Source organism: Triticum dicoccoides, chromosome 3B (genome assembly GCF_002162155.2).
Source record: "Triticum dicoccoides isolate Atlit2015 ecotype Zavitan chromosome 3B, WEW_v2.0, whole genome shotgun sequence".
NCBI lineage: Eukaryota > Viridiplantae > Streptophyta > Magnoliopsida > Poales > Poaceae > Triticum > Triticum dicoccoides.
In genome coordinates, this window is record NC_041385.1 from 567,416,084 (window position 1) to 567,427,700 (window position 11,617).

The following is an 11,617-nucleotide window of genomic DNA, read 5'->3' on the forward strand; positions in this document are numbered from 1 at the left end:
AGTCATTCCATATGCATCAGTCATAGGTTCTATAAAAGTATGCCATGCTATGGACCAGACCTATTGTATACTCTGCCCTGGTTTGGCAAGGGAGTACAATAGTGATTTAGGAGTAGATCGCTGGACATAGGTCAAAATTATCCTTAGTGGAATAAGGATATGTTTCTCGATTATGGAGGTGACAAAAGGTTCGTCGTAAAGGGTTACGTCGATACAAGTTTTGGAACTGATCGAGATGACTCTAAGTCTCAATCTAGATATATATTAAAAGTGGGAGCAATTAGCTAGAGTAGCTCCACGCAGAGCATTGTAGACATAGAATATTTGCAAAATACATACGACTCTGAATGTGACAGACCCGTTGACTAAACTTCTCTCATGAGCAAAACTTGATCATACCTTAGTACTCTTTGGGTGTTAATCACATAGCGATGTGAACTAGATTATTGACTCTATTAAACCTTTGGGTGTTGATCACATGACGATGTGAACTATGGGTATTAATCACATACATATGTGAATATTGGTGATAAATCACATGGCGATGTGAACTAGATTATTGACTCTAGTGCAAGTGGGAGACTGAAGGAAATATGCCCTAGAGGCAATAATAAACTTATTATTTATTTCCTTACATCATGATAAATGTTTATTATTCATGCTAGAATTTTATTAACCAGAAACATGCTACATGTGTGAATACATAGACAAACTGAGTGTCACTAGTATGCCTCTACTTGACTAGCTCATTAATCAAAAATGGTTATGTTTCCTAGCCATGGACAAAGAGTTGTCATTTGATTAACGGGATCACATCATTAGGAGAATGATGTGATTGACTTGACACATTCCATTAGCTTAGCACTTGATCGTTTAGTATGTTGCTGTTGCTTTCTTCATGACTTATACATGTTCCTATGACTATGAGATTATGCAACTCCCGTTTACCGGAGGAACACTTTGTGTGCTACCAAACATCACAACGTAACTGGGTGATTATAAAGATACTCTACAGGTGTCTCCAAAGGTACTTGTTGGGTTGGCATATTTCGAGATTAGGATTTGTCACTCCGATTGTCGGAGAGGTATCTCTGGGCCCTCTCGGTAATGCACATCACTATAAGCCTTGCAAGCAATGTGACTAATGAGTTAGTTGCGGGATGATGCATTACATAACGAGTAAAGAGACTTGCCGATAACGAGATTGAACTAGGTATTGAGATACCGACGATCGAATCTCGGACAAGTAACATACCAATGACAAAGGGAACAATGTATGTTATTATGCGGTTTGACAGATAAAGATCTTCTTAGAATATGTAGGAGCCAATATGAGCATCCAGGTTCCACTATTGGTTATTGACCGGAAACGTGTCTCGGTCATGTCTACATAGTTCTCGAACCCGTAGGGTCCGCACGCTTAAGGTATCGATGACAGTTATATTTTGAGTTTATGTTTTTTATGTACCGAAGGAGTTCGGAGTCCCGGATGAGATCGGGGACATGACGAGGAGTCTCAAAATGGTCGAGACATAAAGATCGATATATTGGACGACTATATTTGGACTTCGGAAAGGTTCCGAGTGATTTGGGTATTTTTCGGGGTACCGGGGAGTTACGGGAATACGAGGAAGAAGTAATGGGCCTCATGGGCCAAGTGGTGGAAGAGAGGAGGAAGGGCGCGCGGCCCCCCTAGCCCAAACCGAATTGGACTAGGGGGGCGCCCCCCCTTTCCTCCTTTTCCTCCCTCTCCTTCCTTCTCCTTTTCCTCCCCTTCCTTTCCCTCTCCTACTTGGATTAGGAAAGGATCCTACTCCCGGTGGGAGTAGGACTCCTCCCTGGCGCGCCTCCTCTTGGACGGCCGCCCCCTCCCCCTTGATCCTTTATATACGGGGGCAGGGGGCACCTCTAGGCACAACAACAATTGATGGTTTGATCTTTTAGCCGTGTGCGGTGCCCCCCTCCACCATAGTCCACCTCGATAATACTGTAGAGGTGCTTAGGCGAAGCCCTGCGTCGGTAGAACATCATCATCGTCACCACGCCGTCGTGTTGACGAAACTCTCCCTCAACACTCGGCTGGATCGGAGTTCGAGGGACGTCATCGAGCTGAACGTGTGCTAGAACTCGGAGGTGCCGTAGTTTCGGTGTTGTATCGGTCGGGCCGTGAAGACTATGACTACATCAACCTCTTTGTTCTAAAGCTTCCGCTTACGGTCCACGAGGGTACGTGGACAACACTCTCCCCTCTCATTGCTATGCATCACCATGATCTTGCGTGTGCATAGGAATTTTTTTTGAAATTACTACGTTCCCCAACAAAAAGGTCTCCAACAACATCGAAGAATACGAAGGCCTACTCGCCGGCCTCAAGGCCGCGGCGGTACGGGGATTGAAGCGCCTCACCATCAGGGGCGATTCCCAGCTCCTCATCAACTTCTCAAACAAAGAGTATGCCCCCAAGGACGAGCACATGGAAGCATATCTGGAAGAGGTACATAAAATGGGGAAACGATTCTTGGGCTTGGAATTGCAGCACGTGCCGCGAGGCACGAACAAGGAGGCGGACGACATCACCAAGAGGGCATCCAGGCGGTTACCTCAGGAGCCAAGAGTATTAGAAGAATGAATCTTCAAGCCATCGCCGGCAACCCCCACTGCGGCACCAACACCACCTCAGGAGGACTTACCCCAAGCACCAACTACCGGCGCCCCGGCCTGTGGCCCATCCTTAGGGGCCAGCCTGCTCCTCGCGCTCGAGCCTCAGGAGGTGTGCTGGATCGAGGAGTTCAAGACGTACCTGCTTCAGGGTACCTTGCCAGAGAAGGAGGAGGATGCCAAGCGCGTGGCTTGTCAGGCCACCACGTACTGCATCTGGGACGGTGAGATGTACCGCAAAAGGCCCAATGACATTTCTTTGCGATGCTTTTCCAGGGAGCAGGGGCTCGAGCTGTTGGCAGATGTATATGGTGGGGACTGCAGACACCATTCTTCATCACGCACCCTCGTGGGCAAGGCGTTCCGCAGTGGGTTCTATTGTCCCACGGCTATGCCACCGAGCTGGTGCGCTCATGCGAAGTCTGCCAGTTCCACACCAAACAGATCCACCAGCCCGCGCAGGGCCTCCAGACTATCCCGCTCACATGGCCATTCGCAGTCAGTGGGCTGGACATCTTAGGGCCATTTCCTCGAGCGCCAGCGGGCTACTACTACCTCTACGTCGCCATCGACAAGTTCACCAAGTGGGAGGAAGTAGAAGCCGTCCGCACCATCCCAGCCGGGTTAGCTGTCAAGTTCATCAAGGGCCTTGTGAGCCGGTTTGGGATCCCTAACCGCATCGTCACCGACAACGGCCCGCAATTCACTAGCAACCTTTTTAAAACATACTGTGCTAACCTTGGAACACAGATATGCTATGCCTCAGTGGCGCACCCCAAGAGCAACGGCCAGGCCGAGCGCGCCAACGCAAAGGTCTTGAGAGGCATCAAGGAAAGGACCTTCAAGAAGAAGCTCGAGGCCTGCGGCAAGGGCTGGCTCGACGAGCTCCAGTCCGTGCTGTGGTCCATCCGCACCACTGCGACCAGGACGACGGGCAAGACACCATTCTTCCTCGTCTATGGAGCTAAAGCAGTTCTCCCTCATGAGGTCAAGCATTGCTCCACACGGGTCCTAGCGTTCGACGAGGCACGTCAGGACGCCACGCGGGTGTCGGCGTTCTGGGAATGGGGGTCCCCATACTTGCCTGCCTGCGGCCTGCGGCGTGGCTCGAGGAGTGGCCCAGTACGGCTCATATTCATCAACTCAAGCTCAAGACCCTCGCGAGGGGCCAAATCTCCCGGGAAGGACGACACAAGGCTTTCACAGGAGCGGCCTCACCAGGAAGGCTCGCGAGGAGGCGGAGAGATCAAGGAAGGGGTACCTCGCGAGGTGCTCGTGATGCAAGCCATGATGATCGAGGCCAGGTGGGCGCCAGGCGGGCGCCGGCTTGTCCAGTGTCCTTGTTTCCTCTTTGGTGCAAAGGGGGCAAGCGCAGGCGCTGAGTACCGAGGCATCAGGCAAAGGTTACCATTTCGGTGCAACAAGACCAAGACTAGAAGAGCGGCTGGACGGATGTCACTATGGAGCCCAAGATGGCGTCATCGCTAGTGCCTTTGGCAGTCGAAGACCAACTTTAGTCAGGATAACTTGTACTATGTGTTCCCCTTCAAAATGGCCGTCGTTGGTCCCTTCCCGCTCAATATTTGGGAAGAGGACCAGGGCCTCTATAAATAGGGCTAGCCACCACAGTAGGAAGGCGATCGGAGGATCAATCGATCGAACCATCCCCAAGCAGAACACCAACACATCCCTCGCGAGGCTGTTCTTCCCTTGTACTATTCATCATCAGTCCCAGAGGCAATCCACCACACCACAAACTAGAGTAGGGTATTACACCACAACGGTGGCCTGAACTAGTATAAACCTCGTGTCCCTTGTGTTGTTCATCGGGTAGTCTAGATTCGTAGCGAGGAGTTCGGGCATGGATTGGTAGGAGGAGATCTCCGCGCGCACCCCAGAGTTCGAACCTTAAGGGTTTAGACGGAACCCGATATCTGACATTTGGCGCGCCAGGTAGGGGTGCGCCGGAATCTTTCTTTTGCTGTTCCGCGTTCGATCGATCATCGCATCCATGGCTGACACTCGCTAAGTTCGTGCTGAGCGTCGGGCTGCTCTCGCCGCCCGCATCACCCAGACGGCTCCCGTCGGTGGGCCTCCCGTTGTTCTTCGTCGCCTGCCGCCAACGCCGCCACCGACCCGGCGGGGAACGAGCAGCAGGCGTTGTTGCTGCACCCCTCGGTGCGGCGGGATGGCCGCATCGCCACTCCGTCACTGAACCCAGCTGATTCGTTGTCGCACACTCATCGCGCTCCCACGGATGCGCAGGCCACGCTGCTCCTGGCACGCGAGCTCCTTCACTACCGCCTGTCGACGAGCTGTATGACAAGTGGCTCGCCCGCATCACCGAGCTCCACTACAAGAAGTATGTCAACTTATGACCTTCTGTTAGTGACCCTGGAAGAATTGGTCATAGATTTATGACCATTTGAGACCAATTGGTCAAAAGCTGTTCGAGGGGCTCCAAACCCTAAACCATTGCGACCATTTTGGTCAGAAATGTCATAATTTCCTTACATGAAATGGTCATAAAGCTAACAGTGCTAGTCCGCTGCCTTATTTCTAGTTGTTAACGACCAATATAGATGGTCATAGCCTTGTAAATTGTGGTGGGTTGCTATGACTAGGCGCCACCTCATCAGTTTTGCCTATGTGTCATGTCCATGTGGCAGTTTTTGCCCTAGGTTGTGAAGCAACCTATATTTCTGTCATTCCCAAAATTCCCAAAAAAATCTCATAAATTCTTTGGGTCATATCTTCGTCAAATATGTAAAAACCTTCCTTGCCTAGTTCAAAAATAATTCAAAAATATTCATTTTCCTATTCTGTTCAGAGTAACAGTTTGTGAAGGAAGTACCACTTTGGCATGTCCAAATAGTATCCATTTTCTACAATGCTTTCCTATGCCCAAATAACCATCCTCCACCAAATGCCAACTCAATCCATTCATTATTTTGAGCCGAGCTTCAACATTCGTATTTATGTCCAGTGTGGTGGTTTGCAAAGCAAGTACCACCTAGGCTCCTCCTTTTGAGTTGAAAATTTGTGAAAACGGTCTTCTTAGTAACTGATCATCCTTAGCCAAAACTCACGCCCATTAGCCATGTACATTTCCCGTACCGCTAATCAAACACTTGGCTGCTAATTCATGTTTGAGCATCGATTGGTCTCCTCGTGAGAATCTTATGTTGTAATTTTGTTCCTAGCACCAACCTGGGGAGTGCCCAACCCACTAGACATGCCTAGGCCGCCCAGAACACATGGCAACGCCACGGTCACGCGGTGACCACGCGGCGGGCATGCGAGTTTACGCGCTCTAGAGTTGGGGCCCTCGGCCACCGCCCAAACCTCGACGTATCGCCACCAAACCATGTATTTATGATTGAATAGGTCCTTATGTAACTAGAAATGATTTTTGGAAAAAATAAATAGCAAACTATGAGGCAGCTGCAGTTCAAATTTGACCCGCTTCCACCTGAATCGGCAGAAATTTGTCTTTTTCACGAGAGGTGGATCAAAATATTTTACACCAGACCATTTTGTCAATTGTGCATTAAATATGGCCTAGTAATTTATAAAAATGATTTGGTCCAATTTTGCAATAATTATTTGGTAGTTCCTTCACAAAAAAACCTCCTTTCGGGCACTCGAAAAATGGAAAATGGTTTTTTCGTCCAACGAAAATGAAAACTTCCTTAGGCAACATTGTTTGCTATTCCAATATGCACCCTTGTGCACAATATGAGATCATTTGAACAAACTATGCCATGAATGTGGCCATAAGATTGATCATTTGGCTTGAAAGCCATGAATCTTCACACTTGATAGCTCATTTCTGAGAACACTTTTTTAAAATAATTACCATATTACAAGTTTATTATTTTTCCTGGAAACTTGCTCACATACAATGACACAATGCGAAGGTTTTCCAATTTTTTGATTTTTTTTGAATATTTTATGCCCGTTTCAAAATGTGGTCAAAACGGCAGGCTTGACCGTTCCTAGCTAGTGGTTGAATCTTGGAAAACTTTTGGTGTTTCTCTGATTAAATAGATACTTATGTACCTAGAAATGATTTTTTTAAAAAATAAATAGCAAACTATGAGGCAGCTGCAGTTCAAATTTGACCCGCTTCCAACTGAATCGGCGGAAATTTGTCTTTTTCACGAGAGGTGGATCAAAACTTTTTACACCCAACCATTTTGTCAATTGTGCATTTAATATGTCCTAGTATTTTAGAAAATTGATTTGGTCCAATTTTGCAACAATTATTTGGTAGTTCCTTCACAAAAAAACCTCCTTTCAGGCACTTGGAAAATGAAAAATGGTTTTTTCGTCCAAAGAAAATGAAAACTTCCTTAGGCAACATTGTTTGCCATTCCAATATGCACCCTTGTGCACAATATGAGATCATTTGAACAAACTATGCCATGAATGTGGCCATAAGATTGATCATTTGGATTGAAAGCCATTGATCTCCTTACGTGATAGCTCGTTTCTGAGAACACTTTTTTAAAATAATTGTCGTATTACTAGTTTGTTATTTTTCCTAGGAACTTGGCAACATATGATGACGCAATGCGAAGGTTTCCCAATTTTTTGATTTTTTTTGAATTTTCTATGCCCGTTTCAAAATGCGGTCAAAACGGCGGGCTTGACCGTTCCTAGCTAGTGGTTGAATCTTGGAATTTTTTTGGTGTTTCTATGATTAAATAGATACTTATGTACCTAGAAATGATTTTAGTAAAAAATAAAGAGCAAACTATGAGGCAGCTACAGTTCAAATTTGACCCGCTTCCAGCTGAATCGGCGACAATTTGTCTTTTTCACCAGAGGTGGATCAAAACTTTTTACACCCAAACATTTGGTCAATTGTGCATTAAACATGGCCTAGTATTTTATAAAATTGATTTGGTCCAATTTTGCAACAAATATATTATAGGTACTTCACAAAAAAACTTATTTTGGGCACTCGAAAAATGATTAAAAATAGCTAGAAAGATAAAAATGCATGCAAATTGGCGATCATCCAAAAAATGTGGTCTAACTTCAGAGAAAAATTTAGTTGTGCCATTTTGCAAAATATTTTTGATAGCTGCTTCACAAAACACGCATAGTTTTAGTACTTAGAAACTATTTTAAACTATAAATTTTCTGAGCCAATCAGGGCTCATCCCACGGATCACCCCCCTTAGCCGATCTGAACCGTCCGTTCTAGCCGATCTGAACCGTCCACCTCTCAGCAGCCTAATCCTAACCCTAGCAGCCGGCGCCCGCCTCTCTCTCCCCCTCTCCGCCGACTCTCTCTTTCCCCTTCTCCCCGATCCAGATCCAGCCCGCGCCCCGTCCTCGGCCGACGCCCCGTCCCCTGCCACAGCCACGACGTCAGATCCCTCCGCCCGCTCGCGCCACCCACCTTCGGATCCCTCCACCCGCTCGCGCCACCCACCTTCGGATCCCTCCGCCAGTTCCCTCCCCTTCCCGCACCCCCACGCGCGCGATCCAGGCGGAGATGGACGCCGCCGCCGCCGTCGCCCCCCATCCCCACCGTCGACGGCCACCACCTCCTCGAGCAGGCGAGGCGGATTGGCGGCCTTGGCCACGCCGATCTGGCGGACACAGCCTCAATCCGGAGGGAGGGATTTGGCAGCCATGGTGATGGGGGTCGCCTCCCTCCTCCCTCCCCTCGACGCCCTCCATGGCAGCTGGAGGTGGGCAAGTCCGGCAAGGCAGTGTGCACCGAATGCCATGGGCTCAAGTCGGAAGCTGCAGGGCGAGATCGATCGCGTGCTCAAGAAGGTCCAGGAGGGCGTCGACGTCTTCGACAGCATCTGGAACAAGGTCCCCCCTCCTCTTCCCCTTCTCCCCCACCCCGATTCTCAGGATTTTGCACGGTTTCTCATGATTCTCCGGGGTCTCGGCCAGGTCTACGACACCGCAAATGCGAACCAGAAGGAAAAGTTCGAGGCGGACCTCAAGAAGGAGATCAAGAAGCTGCAGCACTATCGCGACCAGATCAAGACCTGGATCCAGTCCAGCGAGATCAAGGACAAGAAGGTGACCGACCCCCTTCCTTTCACCTCTTTCTCTATGTAATACTAGTATGTATGTTGCCTGGATGGATGGAACTGCCTGTGCAGCTACTGCTGCCTCCTCCTTCCTTCATGTTATATTGTATTGAACTATAGAATGGGTTGCAAACCTATGGAACTTTGTACACAAAGCATGATCGCTGATCTTTCTCGCTTGCTAGACAAACTTCCAGCCAATACTGTCCATGTTACCTATATAGAAACAAAGTAAATGACATAACTGCTCCTACACGTAGCATTTTTAGTGGTACTCACCAAGAACAGAGCAATGTTTCCTTTATTCGAGTCTTGTATCAATGCATTGTTTCCAGCAATACTCTAAAATGGGTTTGATTTAATCTCATGTTTTAGTAATCTAGCACTCTGGAGCTGCAGCGTAAATAAATTGTTGCCCCTCGAATGGTTTGAGTGCCATGAAGAATTGTTTATCATGCTTGTATGAATTGACTCACATAAACTCTGCATTCCTCTGCTTGATTCAGCAGTGTTAGTTGCAACCTGTTATTTTGTGGACAATGAACTACTCCCTCCGTTCCTAAATATATGACCTTTTGGTTATTCAATTTGAATTACCAAAACGTCATATATTTAGGAATGGAGGGAGTAAATGATTATAATCAAAAGAGAACTGCTAAATGGAAGAAGATTTTATAATCACAGAAAATTTGACAGCTTCTCTGTTTGTAAAAATTATTGCTAGCTCTGTCTGTAAGCCCATATTTACTTGTTTCTTCCATTTAGATGGAGCAGGAGCCCTCCATGGACGACATCGACGAGGAGGAAATCAACTCCCCAAACAAGGTTTGATCCTTACTGTGATGTTTTTCCTATCGCTGCTATGTTGTAGTCTAGTTTCTGTTGTGGTTGTGAAACCAAACTAGGGTGGCCTGATTGATGAGGTCCTGTATCTGGCCTTGGTCTCAGTTCATATCATATTTGTTCCTTCCTGTATGATGCATTCTTGGTTAATGCTCACGGACTAGCTAGCTAAGGTGGTTGTTTTGCTACTGAATGAATGTTGTTTCAGTTTGTACCTCATCTAGCTAAGTTTTAGTTCTCTAAACTAGATGGCTATGCAGTTTCAGTTTACTCGGTCTAGTGATCCTGTTTTTGGATTTCTGCGGCTGTTCTCTAAACTGAATTTGGTTCAGTTAAAAAACTGCACTACCTGACTGTTTAGGGCAGCGAGCTTCTAACTGAAAAACGAGTTTGTTATGCTCATAATTTCAAGTTGGCCTCTACATATGAGTTGTAAAGCATGTTCTAAGGTTTCCGTAGAGTACTTATTTGCTTCGTTTGGATGTACGGTTTGAGAGCAGCCGTCTATTTAGTTTGCTGTCCAGAAATATATGCACGGCTTCACTTGATTATATTCCTAACTTTTATGATTTATAACCCGCAGATTTTGGGCTTCATTCATCAAAAGTTGGTGTACAAGGAACTCTAGGAGAAGAATACCAACGAAAACCCGCACCCACCGCACCCAACAATGTGTTTAGCACCCACCGCGTCGTCGAAGCCGGCCAAGTCGGGTGGAGGCAAGCAGAAGAAGTGGAGCAAGGGCAAGCAAAAGGAGAAGGTGAACAACACGGTGATCTTCGACCAGGCCACCTACGACAAGCTGCTCACCAAGGTGCCCAAGTACAAGCAGATCACGCCCTCCGTCCTGTCCGAGCGACTCAGGGTAAAGCACTCCCTCTGGATTTGTTATTCTTACTTGCTTCCTTCCTTCCTATGTGAAGTGACATCTGGGGATGGTAGGATATGTGTGTGATGCATCATGGCTCCTGGTCAAGTACTTTACTATGATGCTCTGTTTTGGGGTCAGTCTGTACAATTGTAAGAACACACCCATGTGCTAGTGTTATGAATTGATTGGATGCTGGATTCGGCTGCTGCATCAGTTTTTTGTGCAGATTTTGCTTGGTGTGCCATGTTATAGATAGGGTGCAGTGGATTTGATACGGCCATGTGGTCATCATTTATGTCATGTGTCACAGATATTCAACATAGCCATTGATTTGTAGTGTTTCATATAGTTAAATGTGGTTTGATGCTGCTGCTTTACACTTAATTAACATGTCCCTGCTTCTTACTGTCAACAATATGTGCCTGACATGCCTTGTTCATTAGAAATACTGATTGATGTGAGCACCGTGCATTTTCAAGATGCACAATGTATATTAGTGTGTCATATGTTTGTTTGATTTTTATGGTGCTGCAGATCAACGGGTCGCTGGCTCGCAGGGCCATCAAGGACCTAATGGAGAGGGGACTCATCAGGATGGTGTCAATCTAGTCCAGCCAGCAGATCTTCACCAGGGAAACAAACACTGCCACCAGTCATGTTAATATTCAGCTGTATTTTATAGTTGAATAGCTGTTTGTACTGCCCAAATAGAGAAGACATGTTTGGCTGTTGAATACCTGATTGTAAAATACTTTGTTTGGCTGTTGTTTGAAATTTTATGTGTTATTGGCTCTGTTTGAATCAAGTTATTGGTTGCTGCCCAAGTAGAGAAGACGTGGGTCCTTTCAAATGAAAAAAAACTGACAAGTGGGACCTAATTAGATGACGTAACTAGTGGGACCTGGTCCAAAAATGGATTGTAAAAAGGCTGAGGCCCAAATAAGAAATCGAAGCAAAAAGGCCAAAGGCCTAGAAAATAAAAGGCTGAATTGTTGGGCCTGGCCCATGTAGCTGACCAAAATGAACAGGGAAAAAATACATTAAAAGGCTAAATTAATGGGCTCGGCCCATATAAACACCCAATTGGATCGGGCTAAATCTTGTGCCACATCAGCTTGCCACGCTGGATGCCTACGTGGCCTAGGGGAGGTTGCTAGTGACCAAAACGCCACAGTAGGAA

The 11,617-nt window shown here is 46.8% G+C and overlaps 1 protein-coding gene across 1 annotated transcript; it reads left to right on the plus strand.

The window, feature by feature from the left end:
• Positions 1 to 10,225: 10,225 nt before the first annotated feature.
• LOC119281569 (40S ribosomal protein S25-2-like) lies at positions 10,226 to 11,064 on the plus strand. The gene is made up of 2 exons (XM_037562062.1): positions 10,226 to 10,431; positions 10,972 to 11,064. The coding sequence occupies exons 1-2, from the start codon at positions 10,237 to 10,239 to the stop codon at positions 11,044 to 11,046; spliced, it is 270 nt and encodes an 89-aa protein (XP_037417959.1). The 5' UTR covers positions 10,226 to 10,236; the 3' UTR covers positions 11,047 to 11,064.
• Positions 11,065 to 11,617: the final 553 nt, after the last annotated feature.